At 45.5% G+C, this 16390-nt stretch overlaps 1 protein-coding gene across 1 annotated transcript in view; it reads left to right on the top strand.

Annotated features, from left to right (window-relative positions):
* The window catches only part of TSR1 (TSR1 ribosome maturation factor), a 181931-nt gene that overhangs the window by 63209 nt on the left and 102332 nt on the right, over positions 1–16390 (top strand). Inside the window, exons 2-3 of the mRNA XM_078680132.1 lie at positions 258–361; positions 14963–15176. Of these exons, the coding sequence (XP_078536258.1) occupies positions 258–361; positions 14963–15176 (318 nt within the window). The remainder of the gene's footprint in view (positions 1–257; positions 362–14962; positions 15177–16390) is intronic.

The raw sequence follows: 16390 nt of genomic DNA, 5'->3' as shown, positions 1-16390 counted from the left end.
GTCGTCAGACACTATTTACTGCTTATATCTGTGCCTCCTATCATATGCTGTTTTTCTTCTTTCTTATATGATGTGCTTCATGTTTGCATTGACTGTTGGTTGCTGTCAATTGGGCCTCCTGACTTACCTCACTTGTGCCTACTCACTCAATGCAATGCCTCATTGGGTCTGTGCTTCCTTCCATTGATACTTTTTGTATTTTATGTTTACTGCATTTATTTCATATTCTCTTCAGTGCTGTGCCATCTCTCTTACAGGCCGGGTTGAGGCTAAACTCCTGAGTAAGAAACTGAGAAAAGACCTTAAAAAACTGGACAGAAGACACAAGGCCAGCCAGCTCCGGAGGCAGCGGAAGGATGTTGTGAGTAACTATTCCTTGAAGGCTTTGAGCAAAGAAGGAGTGCACTTGAGTGGAACAGACCACTAGAAACATATCAAGGTTTTGAATGCCGATTATAACTGACAATCAATTTCACCTGTGTATTTTTCTGCCAACCTTTAAAGTCTACCTTGTCAATGATATGACTCTTTTTTTGTAGCTCCACCCAAAATATGGTGCTCCAAATGTTTTGCACGGCTTTAAGCCTGATTGCATTGATCTTCCTCCTTTGCTGGAAGGAATGCTTGAATTTTGCCAGGAATTTGTGGTGAGTTGCTGAATACCTATGCCTATTTGAACAGTAATGGTGTCTGTAATGGCACCTTGTGTTCATTCAAAAATTCCAGCCCTGTAGCTAACACGTTTAGATAAACAAGCAATGTTATGTTATGTGGCTTTGTAGACAATGGCATATCCCCCGTGAGGGTATTAAAGCACTGAGTAGGGCAGGCCTGAGAGTGGCAGGATATAATGTCTGTTTGGTCTGGAAGAGCCATGACTTGGGGATCCTTCTGAAGTCCATGAGGGAGTGGGAGGTTCTGGGTGTTTCGGAAGGTGCAAGGTATGAGAAGGAGCGTCCTCTGCTTCTGGTGGTCTTGCTGCGAGTGAGGGGTGCTCCTGCCTAGGACGCAGATTGAAGGTGTCTGGTTGGTTGGTAGAAGTTGATGCAGTGGTTGAGGTAAACTGGACCAGTGCTGTGGAGAGCTTTGTAGGCGTGACGAGTAGCTTGAACATACATCTTTCATGGACTGGGAGCCAGTAGAGATTGAGGTGTGGAGAGATGTGGTTATTTTGCTGGATGTTCAGGATGAGTCTGACAACAGCATTCTGAGAGGTTTGAAGTCTGCGTAGGTCATGGGCTCTGATTCAGATGTAGAGGGTGTTTCGTAATCAAGTGTACTTATGATAAGCGCTTGCGTGACCGTTGGTCTGGCGTTCTGTGAGATCCACTCAAGAATCTTGCATAGCATTCGCAGGATGTGAAAGCATGATGAGGAGACTGCGCTGATCTGTCTGCTCTACTTGACCTAACCGTAATGTACTTGCTCCTTGAACTGGTCTCAAATTGTGTGATCCTAGGCAAATGTTTGTCTTATGGAGCCGCCCTTTTCTTGATCACGTACGAGAGCACCTTCAAATATGCAAGGTCACCATGTTTGCTGTACAAAAAAACTTTTTGTTTTCTAGAATAAATGTTTGCTCCATGTATAACAAGAATCGAGCCCATATATAGGGTACACATGATCCTTGGCTTTAGGCCAGTACTATGTCTGTTTTTGCTGTCACAAAATGGAAATAGGCCCGTTTGAGACCACAAAAAAGGGCGGTGTGTGTACAGAAGCTGTTTTGCGAGTAGGTGACTTGCAAAATGGTGTTTGCGAACCACTATTCGAAAGGGGCGTACAAAGGCGTCCCTTCCTTATCGTCTACTTCAAGTAGGTGGTTAGTCACTCACAAACAGGAAGGGGTCCCCAGGGGAGCCCTTGCCCTATGAGAATGGGTGCAAAACATATTTTTAAGAGCAGGCAGTGGTCCCAGGGACCACTGCTTACCCTTTAAACTCATCCTGTTTCTCTTTAAGGAAAACGTGCTGCATTTGAAAAAGAAAAGTTGCATCATTGCAAAATCTAACACAGACATGGAGGTCTGGTGTCCCCAGCAGGCCACTATCCCGGTGTTTCCAGGCCATTCCCAATGGGTCGCAAATTTCGACCTGCCTCATGAATATTAATGGGATGAGTCCCTTGCGACCCAATTGAGAATCGCAAATTCCATTTGGCGAGTCGCAAAACTCTGCAATTTACGACTTGCAAATGGAATGGTCATACAGCTGCCCCTTAGTTCACTAATAGAATAGCACTGTCATCTGGGCAGGAGCAGTAATAATTCCCAGTTCATCTTAAAAAACTCACATTTCATAAATACATTACTAAAGCATGATGTGGTACTGCGCTGCCATTTACAGATAGCATATTTTCCATTAAAATTGCCACAAAACTTTCCCACTAACATGTAGCTTCACTGATAATGGCGTTTAAACAATGTTTAAAAATTGAGTTTCAGCAAAAATATTTAAAATGTGCAGATCACCAAGTAAAGTGTTCTTATTTGTTATGAGCCTATAAAAATATTTTTTACAGCAGAATTACAAAAATCTGTCTTTATAACTAATGAAATATATTTGAATTGTTTGAACAGTTCACTTCGCTATTTCAGTGTTGTCTTAGAAAAAAGCCTGACCTCTTACAGCCTTTAATTTCACATGCTTTGCACAGTTCAATTGTAACACAGTTCACTTTTCAAAATCCTGTAACTTCAGTCACAGAAAAATAAATGTAAAAAGACAAACTGACTTTTGACCTCTGTCTCTGAAAGCCAACTAATGTGACAAGATAAGATTTAAAGGTATCTTTATCGCTCCTTCATGTTATGAGCCATAACGATGCCTTTAAATCTTGTTATCTTGTCACATTGCTTCACTTTCAGAGACAGTGGCCAAAAATCAGTTTGTCTTCCACAGAAGTTAGAGGATATTCGGCTCGCCAGAAAGGACAAGTAATCCCTAAAAATAGCTTGTCCTTATTTAATCTTGCTCGACAATGCAAGTATATTTTCCAAGCCCTGCTTTAACTGGAATGGCAGGAGTGAGATGGCCTAAAGCTTCTGAGGTGTCTGCTCTTAGTTTCTTCAATAGGGCTTTGACCGATTGTATTTGAGATGGTTTCCTCGGTATTTAAGATTGTTTAAGAATGTATCCTCAGTGCCTAATATCACACTCTTTGTTTCTTATTGCCAAGAGACAACAAGAGATCATCTGCAGCTTGCACTGATCTAACATTGTGCATTTTATTATCTATCATGATTTTAAGGGATGCAGGGAAGCCCATCTGTACTGTCGCACCAAACTTGCGGAAGGCATCCATCCTTTGCCCAAGCTCCCATTGTTTGTTCAAGGTAAAACGGGACAGATCAGAGCGAATCTGAAAGTTGTAACCTTTGTATGTTTGCGACTTGAGCTTAAGTGCCTGGTTCAGAATTTGTTCTTTTAAGGAGTAAGTATGAAAATTAACAAGAATTTTCCTGGGCTTAGTCCGCTGGGTATTACGTCTAAAAGGATCTCGGTGTATGCGCTGAATATCCGCTGCTAGCTCCTCAGTGGATTGAGAAAGACCCAGTGTTTCTTTTAATAAAGTAGTTACATAACTCTTGATATCCGCACCCTCGCTCCCTTCAGGAATATTCAAAATGCGTATATTACTCCGCCTTGCATTATTTTCTAAGATCTCCATTCTTTCGGAGAGGGCTTGTTCTTCTTTCCTAAGTTTTGCAATATCTTCGGTGGTGCCTTCTGCTCTCATTGATATTTGGCCCACTGTCTCCTCTAAAGCTTGAGTTCTTAATGTCAGGTTGCCTAATCTTTCATCAAGAGATTCACAGAAAGTTCTTATCTCTCTCTGGTTAGAGGCTGACTCGGCAAATCCTTGTTTAATCTCTGCAGATAAGGACGCAAACATTGCTTGTACAGATGCTACAGATATTGACTCAGCGCCTGAAACAGCCACATCGCTTAATTCTTGAGGCATGCCCAAGGAAGTTTCAGTGAATAGTCCAGCCTCGAAATTATCTCCGATGTTGTTGATAGAGCTTATGACTGAATCATTTCTACAAACCACTAAGGTATTAGGTAATAACATTTCATCTACTACCAAATTTTCAGCATCTATTGTGCCTTGTTCCGCAGTATTTTTAAGTTCTGAGCTCTCTTCCTCAAGCTCCGCCAAAGAGGTCTCCACTACTTGTGTAGTGTGAGGCAGATCAGTACTGGCAGCTTGATTTTCTACTAAAGTAGTTAAAGCCTTAGGTGGCAGATCCGACTCTTTGTCTTCCATGGTCTCGAATCCCAGTTTGGAAGTGTTATTGCTGGATTGAACTTGGTCCCTCCCAAGGCTCAAAATCTGAGGAACCACCTTGAAATATGAGCGCAAAGAGGGGGTTACTCTAGGAGCGGGAGCAGTAGAAGGTTTAGCTTTAGCTTTAGCACGTTTCCTCCCCCTTTTTGCTTTAACCTCTACTGAGAGATATGAGGATGTTTCTAGGTCTGATTGTGAGCTTTTCCCTGTCTCAGAAGCCTTCTTATCCGCCTCCTCTGCAACGCCTTGCAATGTGCTCTTTCCTCTCTTTCTGCGAGATAATGCAGCTCCCGCTAGGTCTCCCACTAGGTCTTTTGTTTCACCCTTCCCTCTTAGCTTCCTGACGGACTCTGAAGCACTCATGTATGCCTGAGTTTGGCAAGGGGAATCGTAGTAGTAAGGTCTGCTTACAAACCACTCATTCACACATTCCTTACTCACTGTGACTGATTCGGAAGTTCCGTCTTTTAGAGTGGTGCCTGTGTACCAAAGGGTAAAATCGTCGTGCAGTTTGATAACTGGTGATGCGCGAGGACCGTCAACCAGATTGCAGAGGGTTCGGTTAATGTTAGTGTTGACAACGCCGCAGAGAGTTTGAATACGTCTCAATCTGTGCAACTCGGCGGCGGCTTGCCTCCACGGATGCAGCGCAGGTGGAGCCTCGCAGAGCGCTGGGCGTTCACCTCCTCGCTCGCCGCTGCAGTTACTGAGACTGCCGCGCCCTGCCTTCTGACCGCCGCACCGGACCACAACAAGTTGGCACATCTAGTGAGGTAATACAGTGTCGTTTGGCGCAGAAAAGTCGTAAGACCAACGTAAGACCAAAGCCCACAAATTGCAAAAAAAAAAATCTGGCGTGTCAGTTTTCCTCTAGCTATTAGACAAGGCATCTGCGGGACAGGACGGAGCGGAGCACTGCCGCAGTCAGCCGACTGCCGCCATGTTTCCCCGCTCAATCAGTTGAGTTAAGGTTGTTATCGACTCTTAGACACAATGTCTATAGAACACCCCGATAATTGTCAGGCTTTTTTCATGAGATCCCATAGAAGAAAAATCTAAAAAAAGAAGTGGACAAAAAAAAAAAAAAAAAATGGAAGTGGTAAAAAAAAAAAAAAAAAAAAAATGAAACTACAATAAATAAATTAAAAAAAGGGGAAAAAGGGAAAAAAAAACCCAAAAAAAAACACACAACTACACTTTCATCACTCGCACATAAGTTAAACATAGAAGGTAATGGCGAGTCACATTGTAGATATTAATAGGCACTAGGTGACAGGATGGGGAAGAGCTAGGGGCACTTACTTCCGGAAGGTTTCCGGTTGGTGAGTACGGGGTTTTCCCAGGGTGGATGTCGGGGAGGGAACGGGGGGGTAAGGGGGTACAATCATATTTCAAAAAAAGAGCTCCAATCGGTTTGTGTAAATAACTTTCTTAACACTATGTCTTCTTCTCATCTTAAGCTATATAATATCAATTTTCTTGAACTTTCCAGTCACTTTTTTTTAAACTCAGTCATAATTATCTACCTTTCTTTTCTCTCCTTACAACCAAATGAATAAATTAAAATTACTATCCTGGAATGTTAATGGTCTCCGCGCCAAACCACGGGCTAACAAAATTATGCAGTATCTACGAGACTGTGATGCGGGGATCATTATCCTCCAGGAAACGCACTTAACCGAGAGTGAGATGCTTGATTTAGTTCGTAGAAATAGATGGATAGAATCAGCTATCTCAACAACACAAGGTTCTAACACACGGGGGGTCTCGATTATATTCAAAAAATCTGTGATATTTAAATTAACACAGCAGAAAGTTGATACCGGAGGGAGATGGGCTATTGCTGCAATAGAACTAGGTGACACTAAGCTAACTCTTGTAGGATATTATGGCCCTAATATAGATGACCCCTCAGCATTGGAAACACTTTTTAGCCACCTACTTAGTTTCCCAGACCCTGTGATTATAGCAGGAGACTTCAATATAACTTTGAATCCCCTTTTAGATAAATCCCCTAATAGTAGGCAGAAAACCACTTCTAAATCTAGAAATTGTCTACTAAGTTTAATGAACCAGTACGATTACATAGATAGTTGGAGATTCAAAGAGGGTCCAAAGCAAGAATTCTCGTTTAGAAACTGGAAATATAGACACAGATCCAGAATTGATTTTATTCTTACAAGTAGAGCTTTAGCTGATAATATTACTGCAATACAGTACAATCCAATACATCTCTCCGATCATTCTGCAGTAGTGCTAGATCTAAAACTGACCTTGTCACCTCTTACTAGAATATGGTCCTTTGACAGATCTCTTCTTCATTCGACAGAAGATATTACTTTTTTACAATCAGAGACAAGATACTTCTTTAGTACTAATAAGGATACAGCCCCTATTGGAATAATTTGGGACGCTTTCAAGAGTACACTAAGAGGCTTAATTAAAAATAAAGTAGTCTATCGTGCTAAACAATATACAAACGAAGTAACCTCCATTGAAAGAAACATCTTGACTCTACAAAGGGATATAGATAATACTACTCCTACAGATAATCAAACCATTACCATCAAACAAGCTGAATTGAATAGGTTGAAGCTCTTATTGTCATCAGTTCTGGAGAAGCGGGTTATACAGAGATGGGAGGCAAGCAAACTTTCGCATTTCCAATATGGAGAGGGGGCAGGGAAATTACTTGCCTGGAAAACAAAATCTGACCGGGTCCGTAACAATATTTGTTTAGTCACATCAGCGCAGGGCACCGTTTCTAGGGATGAGGAAATTAGAGCAGTCTTTAGGAATTTCTTTGAGTCTATATACCAAGACGATCTTAAGCCCAAATTGAGTGATATATCTGACTGGCTTGAAGGTATATCTCTTCCGTTTTTAAATGCGGAGCAATCCCACTCACTAGAAAAAGAAATAACTATAACAGAGGTTGAGGAGGCCATTAAGAAAGCTAAGAGTGGAAGGGCGGTAGGTACTGATGGGATGCCTTGCGAGATTTATAAAAAACTTGTCTCGGAGGTCGCACCAGTGCTGGCCACTTTGTTCAACCAAATTCTTAGAGAAGGCGAATTACCACCAGAGTCATGGAATAATGCCTCTATAACCCTCATCCTGAAACCTGGTAAACCCGCTTCTGACTGTGGCTCTTACAGACCCATCTCCATACTAAACGCCGACTACAAAATTTTTACATCTATATTAGCTAATCGGCTCGGTCGGGTGGCTCCGGATATCATAGCATCGAACCAAAAGGGGTTTATTAAAGGGAGACAGCTCGGTGAACTTACATATGAATTGATTGGCTCAATAGATATTGCTATAAAGGAGGAACTCCCATTGGTTGTTCTTACCCTTGATGCCACCAAGGCCTTCGATAGGGTGAATTGGTTATTCCTATCGGAGGCTTTGAAGAGGTTTAACGTCGGGGATAGATTTCGGAGGACCATAGAGCTTCTGTACCGTAATCCATCTGCCTCTTTGCTAATTAATGGTGGCTTAACAGAGCCCTTCAAGGTCATGAGAGGAACTAGACAGGGTTGTCCCCTGTCCCCCCTCCTTTTTGACATATATATAGAACCATTTGCTCAGACTCTTAGGGATAATAGACTTATTAAACCTTTTATTTTTGGTGGCTGGGATAAGAAGGTGGCACTTTATGCAGATGACATTATGATTTTTTCCACAAGTTATGAAGAGGCATACCCGGAGATAATTGAACAGGCCCTTACATTTGGGAAAGTGTCAGGGTATGAAATTAATGCCCTTAAGACGGAGTCAATGTCCTGGAATTGTAATAGAACGAATAACAATGAGACTTTAAAAAGCCAATTTCGTTATTTGGGGGTGAATATAGTCAACGACATTGACACTATTGCCTCTCTAAACTTCAACAAAGTGGCTGCAGAGTGCCGGAAACTTATGAGAGACTGGTCTCACCTTCCACTCTCTATTTTGGGTAAACTTAATTTGGTGAAGATGAGCATTTTACCGAAAGTATCTTTCTTATTCAACACAATACCACTTTATTTTGATCCTAAGTTAATTTCTAAACTACAGAGTGCGATTACCAGCTTTATATGGAATAATAAAAGTGCCAGAATTTCTTGGAAAAAAATTAGGCGTCGTAGGGAGAAGGGGGGGTTGGCTGGCCCAGACCTTCAAATATACGCATGGGCGTTCCAATTATCACATATGCGTATGCGTATGTTGTTTAAAACCCCTACATCTACAGGGATGGGCCCACTTTTCTACACGCTACTGGAATGTGAAGGAGTTGATCACGCCAATTTTTTGTTTAAGTTCGGTGATCCCAAATTTTTTAAAAAGATTAAACTGAAAGTCCTAAAAGGGTTTATATCCACGTGGTATAAAATTAGGCAAGCGATAAAGATCGGCTACTACTCAGCAAAGGCTCCAATATGGAACTTACCCGAGCCTCCCTTATGGACAATGGATGCCTTAAACAACTCGCTATTAGAAGCTGATATACATTGTTGGGAAGACCTGTTTATGGATGGGTCTTTACTCCCATGGGATTATCTTAGTAATAAAGTAGGCCCTGGGTTGTCAAGATTTAAATATATCCAGATTTCCAGTTGGGCTCAGTCATATAAAGACCCGCCATTGAAACGTAACAAGCAATCTATAGGCGGCTTTAGCGACTTGGTCACTTGCCTATTGGACAGCCCAGTGGTAAAAAAAGAAATCTCGCGTTGGTATAATAAAATAATAGATGAAATAGATGCTAGCTTCCAGTTACCATCTAAACTGTGGTCAGAATTAATGCCAGGCTTAGATGTGGATGAGCTCTGGACCGCCTCTTGCTCACTGTTATGGGAGTTAGTTAAACCTTCGTGGCTTCGTAGGAACCACCTTTTCACTATTCATAGGGCATATTATTCTCCCTATAGGTTAACTAAATTTTCATCAACAGGTCCAGTTAAATGTCCGAGATGCGGGTTAATTGAAGCCACGGATACACACATGTTTTTAGAATGCCCAAACCTAACAGAATTTTGGGAAGCCATTAAGTATAAGTTATCACATTCTTTGGGTGAACATCTTAATATAGATCTGGCTCTAGTTATCTTTGGTCTGAGAAATAAAACCACCAATTCTGCAACCAAATTGACATTCTATTCCATACTTGCCGCACGTAGGGAGATTTGTAGGCACTGGAAAGATGCTCAACCACCTACAGTGCATGAATGGCGAACATCACTTCTTCAAATCTCCAAACTTGATCTAGCCAGGACAGGAAATCTAAATAATAGAGCGTTGTGGGCAATGCTTGGATAGTCGTGACCATACCTGGGTTTTTTTTTTTTTTTTTTTTTTTTCCCCAGGTCCTATGATTAACGTGTGCAATGCCCATCCTGGCTATCAAGAAATCAAGATATCGATATCAGGATTACAGTCTTGGCACCAATGGGGTCTCGATAAATCGGGCACTATCAACTGAGATACCATCCTAAGCTGGTTTAAGATTGGTCACCGTATAAAGTGCTGAGTGGAACTGGCCTCGCTTCGCACCTTACAATTTCCCTTACCAGCGACTAGTCGGCCTATTGCTCTGTGGTGGTTTTCTCTTTGGTTTTGGTAGATTGGAGCTATGCACACAAATGAGGATAAAAAAAAATAAAAAAAAATAGGGCTTTGACCATAATGACAATATAACATCTTCCTATTTAGTTCCCATTGCCTTCCCTGTCTGGGGGTTCTAGTAATTAGACTCCTTCAGGGCTCCTTCATAGTTCTCAAGAAATCAACCTGTTGGGTGTGCTATTGTACCAAAACATACCCTTGGATCTGAATTCAAAAATAGGATATCTGTTGGGGGTGGGAAATAAAAACTTCCTCAACTTCTCTTGCTGCTCTCCTTCCTCGCTATAAAATCCTAAACAGTTAATTCACTTTCTTAATATATATGTCTGAGGCAGAGATTAATTATAAATGTAAAATAAAACAATTTGAAAGTGAACCAACTTTTGTTTTGATTCCAGTTCCTAATCATGCAAGGCGAGAGCTTAATTGCTAACAAAAAGAACCAAAGATGTTGGAATCAATCAATCAATCAATCATACCATTTGTATAGCGCACTACTCACCCGGGAGGGTCTCAAGGCGCTTAGGGGAAGGGGTATGCTACTGCTCGAACAGCCAGGTCTTGAGTTGTCTCCTGAAGGCGGGATGGTCCTGGGTCAGCCGAAGGTGGATGGGGAGGGAGTTCCATGTCTTGGCAGCCAGGTAAGAGAAGGATCTTCCTCCGGCGGTGGCTCTTCGGATGTGTGGTACGGCTGCGAGGGCGAGGCTGGTGGACCGTAGCTGGCGGGTGGGTGTGTAGAAGGTCATTTGGTCGTTGAGGTACTTGGGGCCCAGGTCGTGGAGAGACTTGTGTGCGTGGGTGAGGAGCCGGAACGTGATCCTCTTGTCGACGGGGAGCCAGTGCAGGTTCCTCAGGTGGCTGGAGATGTGGCTGCGTCGGGGGACATCCAGGATGAGTCGGGCGGAGGCGTTCTGGATGCGCTGGAGTCTTTTCTGTAGCTTGGCTGTGGTTCCGGCATAGAGGGCGTTTCCGTAGTCCAGTCGGCTGGTGACTAGTGCCTGGGTGACTGTCTTCCTGGTCTCGGTCGGGATCCAGCGGAAGATCTTGCGAAGCATATGCAGGGTGTTGAAGCACGATGAGGAGACGGCGTTGACTTGTCTGGTCATCGAGAGGGAGGAGTCCAGGATGAAGCCCAGGTTGCGTGCGTGGTCGGTTGGCTTGGGTGCGGTGCCCAGGGCTGGGGGCCACCAGGAGTCGTCCCAGGCGGAGGGCGAAGATCCCAGGATGAGGACTTCCGTCTTGTCCGAGTTCAGTTTCAGGCGCTGTCCTTCATCCACTCGGCGACGTCTTTCATCCCTTCGTGTAGGCAGGTTCTGGCAGTGTCGGGGTCTCTGGTGAGGGAGAGGATCAGCTGGGTGTCGTCGGCGTAGGAGATGATGTTGAGGTTGTGCTGGCGTGCGATGGCTGCAAGAGGTCTCATGTAGACGTTGAACAGGGTGGGGCTGAGTGAAGATCCTTGCGAAACGCCACAGATGACTTCGGTGACCTCGGAGCGAAACAGGGGGAGTCGGACTCTTTGTGTTCTTCTGGCGAGGAACGAGATGATCCACTCCAGTGCCTTCTCTTGGATACCGATATTGCTGAGGCGCTGGACTAGGGTGCGGTGGCAGACAGTGTCGAACGCAGCGGAGAGGTCCAGGAGGATGAGGGCCACTGTTTCCCCCTTGTCGAGCAGGGTCCGGATGTCGTCGGCGGCGATGAGGGCGGTCTCGGTGCTGTGGTTGGCTCTGAAGCCGGACTGCGAGGGGTCGAGGGATCCGTTCGTCTCGAGGAAGGCGGCCAGCTGTCTGTTGACGATCTTCTCGATGACTTTAGCAGGAAAAGGGAGGAGCGAGATGGGGCGGAAGTTTTTGAGGTCGGTGGGGTCCGCTGTTGGTTTCTTCAGGAGGGCGCTGAGCTCGGCGTGCTTCCAGCTCTCCGGGAAGGTGGCGGTGTTGAAGGAGGTGTTGATGATGTTCCAGAGTTGGGGTGCGATGGTGGAGTCGGCCTTGTTGAAGACGTGGTGTGGGCAGGGGTCGGTCAGTGATCCGGAGTGGATGGTGTTCATCGTGCGGGCTGTGTCCTCGGTGGTCACCGTGGTCCAGGTGCGGAGGGTGGTGGTGGGGGGCGTTGGTTCGACGGTGGGGTGCATGGATGGTGTGCTGAAGCTGTTGTGGATGTCGGCGATCTTGCGGTGGAAGAACGAGGCGAGGGAGTCGCAGAGGTCTTGTGACGGAGTGATGTCGTTGGTGCCAGTGCTGGGGTTGGAGAACTCCTTGACGATGCTGAAGAGTTCCTTGCTGTCGTGGGTATTGTTGTCCAATCGTTCCTTCAGGGATTTCTTCTTGGTGGTGCGGATAAGCTGGTGGTGCTTGCGGGTAGCGTGTTTAAGGGCGGTAATGTTGTCGGTGGTCCGGTCGAGGAGCCAGGCTTTCTCGAGGGTGCGGCAGGTCTTCTTGGAGTCCTTGAGTTCGTCGGTAAACCAGGATACCTTCTTGCTTCTGGGTCTGCTGGGAGGGTTCTTCAGTGGTGCGAGGTCGTCAGCGCAGGCGGTCAGCCACTGTGTGAAGTTCCGAGCTGCTTCGTTGGGGTCCGTTGCGCTGGCGGGTGGGTTCTGGCTGAGAGAGGTGGTGAGCTGCTCGGTGGTGATCTTACTCCAGCTTCTGTGGGGAATCTGAGGCGGGTGGTGGTGGGTCGTGGTTCTTCTGAAGCTGAAGTGGACGCAGCTGTGGTCGGTCCAGTGGAGTCCGGTGGAGTGGCTGAAGGTGATGTGCTTGCTGGATGAGAAGACTGGATCAAGCGTGTGGCCGGCGTAGTGGGTGGGGGTGTTGACCAGTTGCTTGAGTCCGAGGTTGGTGAGGTTGTCCAGCAGGGCGGCGGTGTTGCGGTCCTTGTTGTTCTCCAGGTGAAAGTTGAGGTCTCCAAGGAGGATGTAGTCGGCGGAGGGGAGGGCGTGCGGGCTGATGAAGTCTGTGATGTCTTCGCTGAATTGTGTGCGTGGTCCCGGGGGTCTGTAGACGAGGGTGCCTCTGAGGGTCGTCTTTGGGTCGGTGTGAATCTGGAAGTGGAGTTGTTCGGCTGCGGCGAAGGTGTCGTTGGAGTCGGTCGTGATGCGGATGGTGTTTCTGTGGACGATGGCGATGCCTCCTCCGGTCTGGTTGACGCTGTCCCTTCTGATGATCTTGTAACCGTCCGGGATGGCGATGGCGATGTCGGGTGCAGAGGAGGCGTTCATCCAGGTTTCCGTGAGGAAGGCGACGTCCGGTGATGTAGCGTCGAGGAGGTTCCAGAGTTCCACGGCGTGTCTGTGGACGGAGCGGGTGTTGATCAGGATGCACTTGAGGTGGTTGCTGCTGGTGCTTGGCTTGGCGGGTGCGGGGCAGGTTCGGAGGCAGGTGAACTTGCAGGTACAGCAGGTGAAGGGTCCGTGGGTGCGTCTCGGGGTGGCTCGGCAGCTGGCGTGGTTCCGGCCGGCATTGAGTGCATTGAGGGTGGCGGCGTTGTAGGTCCGTCGTGTGGGCTGGCATCGTCGGGGGTCAGGGGTCCTGGCACTGGGCGCGGTCCAGGCGCAGACGGGCTTACCTTTGGCGCACCTTCGGCGCTCAATCGGTGCTCCCGCTGCGCGGTCGCTCAAGGGACGTCATAAGTGAAGAGCCGGGAGGGCGGGTCAGCTGGGTGGCGGTAGCGGGGCGGCCAATGGGCAGGGGGGGGGGGGCGGAGTCGCCGGAGGTCTGTGGCGGGAAGGAGGTCCGAGGGCGGCTAAGCGGCGGCTGGGTCGTCCGGCTGAAGAAGGACCAGCACACAGGTAGGGGGAAGGTGCAGCTGGGGGGAAGGAGAATACAGAAGGCCAAATGAGGCAGCAGATGGGGGGAGAAAAAAGCAAAACGAGGCAGCAGATGGGGGGAGAAAGGAGAAAAACGAGACAGCAGATGGGGGGAGCAAGGAGAACACAGAAGGCGAAATCGAAGTCAGCAGAGTAGAGTTCAGGCAGTCAGCGGGGTGTGGGGGCGACCTCGCCTGGAGCCTGGAATGAATAAGCTAGCGTCTAGATGGTAGATGGTCATATCGCTTACACCAACTGATAAATTTATTTCACTTTTAACTTTTACAAAGACTGACATTGAGGGGCTTTATTCTTTTTGGTTCCTGTTTTCCCCCGTCTCTTATTTAAGCTTAGATAAAACTCACCTTTCTGTATCAATATATCTATCTCTGATTAGAGCTTTATAAAAACTGCAGCCCAAATTCCGCCTTCACTTGTTCTTCAAGATTATAAAGGTTGCAGCAGAGAGAGAGACCTTTTAGGTAAGGTGTAATGGTTAATAAGGACAGTGCCTGAGCACTAGTGGCTGTGTTTGACAGGTTATTTGTTCAGTACATGCTGAGAAGTGAGAATGAGATCTTTGAGTCTGTAATTTGCTTGTTGGGAGGGTTTGTTGAGTGTTTCCTAGGACACACTTAGTGGCTTGTAGTTCCATGTTGATTAGGGGGATATTCTCTCATGAGCTTCTTGGTTTGTCATGTGAAAGGTGAATGAATGAACTTTGTGAATGCAATGCTACCCAGGTTGTTCAGAAAACGGAGACTCTCAATGAGATGTATTCTTGAAGAATTACTTTTCTTAGGAAATTCAAGAAGATCCTGGTTTGTGCAGAAGAGATGAGTAGGGGAGTTCCAGAAAATCACTCTACAGTTAGAAAAAGATAGTCTGCTAAGAGAGTGCAAGGAATCCATAGATCGACTTTAGAAGCACACCTCCGGATGAGAGACTGGAGTCGGTCATTGGTTTCCTTTGAGGTTGTGAGCGGATTCTGATGATTATTTAAATTGTGGTTAATCAACACTAGTCAAATACCTGAAAGCATCTCTGTGAATGATAGCCAGTTAGGAGTTCAAGACTGAGCAAGAACATACCCTCTTTAATAAAATTGGCTTCTTATCAGCATTTTGGTTTAATTGCCTTGACTTACGCTTGCTCACAGTACCTTTAATACTGTGGACCATGCTCTCATACTTGATAATTTGTGAACTGATGTTACTGATGGTCCCGATGTATATTTATCCATTGGCACTTCATCCACAGGTCCTTTTGGAGAAGAGGAGTTTGGGCAGTAAGGATGGCCCTCCACACCTTGTTGTGATAGTCCCACTGCATGCTGCAATTGATGCCCAGAAAGCCTTGACACTTATTCAAGGCCAGGACTCCATCGTTATCCATCAGAATGAAGAGGTCAATGGGAGCTTTGCTATGATTAGCCCCCGCTTCAAACAACGATGGTTCTTTGTCCAGGCAGACGGTGAGTAAATATGAACGTTGATGTAAAATTCTTGCATGATAACTAAGTGAAAAAGGAGCAGTGGTGATTGGTGCAAGGCAGCCTAACTTTCTTGTTTTTAGTTAATTTATACTTCATTGTATTTAGTTTTTTTAATAACTCCTATATTGCTCAAAAGGCATATATAAGTATTTTTTTAAAAAAAAGACTTTATTGCTTTCAAGGCAAACAAAAAAAAATTACCCACAGTGCTGTTGTTATAGGAAAGGAGTCTTCACTTCAAACAACACACAAAAAGGATGTAGTTATACATTAACCCAAACCATATGTCCACGACTTCCCCCAAATTTTGTTTCTGAAGTCCCCTGGATACATAGATTGTCGCTTCGAGTTTAATTCTCCAGTCCATTGCTGCCTGCCATTTACCCATTGACGGAGGGCTTGCTGAATTCCAGTGTTTAGCAATATCTCTTGTAGCAAGCATGGTTGCAATTCCCAGCAATATACAAGCTCTTCTGCTTCACCCATTAGTGTGACACAGGAGGAAAGGTTCCAATTTACCTTCGAGGACCCGAGAAGGAGCCGCATACATCCTTTTCCAATACAATGCAAGAGCAGAACATTGCCAAATAATATGTAAAAAAACAAAACACTCGATCTATGAACAACGGAAACATTCGGGTACAGGAACTTTTTTGGCTTGCCAAAATCGTAATGGCGTGAGATAGGTAGTAATGTGTAGATATTTAAGCAGTATGTAAGTCAGGGCCACAAGGCGATAACTTGTACCGTTGGGGACTTACAGGCATCTCTCCAGTCATTATCTAGCAGTCCAAATCATTGCTCCCAGAGTATTCTCAGTTTTGAGGAGAGGTATGGGATGTTGATCACTAGCGTCTGATATCTGTTATAGCCCCCATTCCCTACAGCCCACTTGCTTCAAGTGGGCTGTATTCGGATATAGATCCAAGAGATTAGCGGTGGCACATGAGTGCATGGCACACTTGATAGTATCGATAACACTGAGATTTATGTAGTTTCAATTTAGTTTAGGTTTTGTAAAAATGATTTCATTTGTGCACTGTGCTAAAGGTAACCTACCGTCGATGTACTGATTCGATCCTACCCTTCAAATCCTTTAAGGGCTGCCTAGTGTTTCATCCAATTGCCTTGCAATAGGGGTGTTTCAAACGTGATATGATCCCTTCCAGTTCATCTCAAAGGAGATTGCTATG

The sequence above is a fragment of the Lissotriton helveticus genome, chromosome 3_1 (genome assembly GCF_964261635.1).
Source record: "Lissotriton helveticus chromosome 3_1, aLisHel1.1, whole genome shotgun sequence".
Taxonomy (NCBI): domain Eukaryota; kingdom Metazoa; phylum Chordata; class Amphibia; order Caudata; family Salamandridae; genus Lissotriton; species Lissotriton helveticus.
This window is presented reverse-complemented; position numbering and strand designations above follow the sequence as displayed.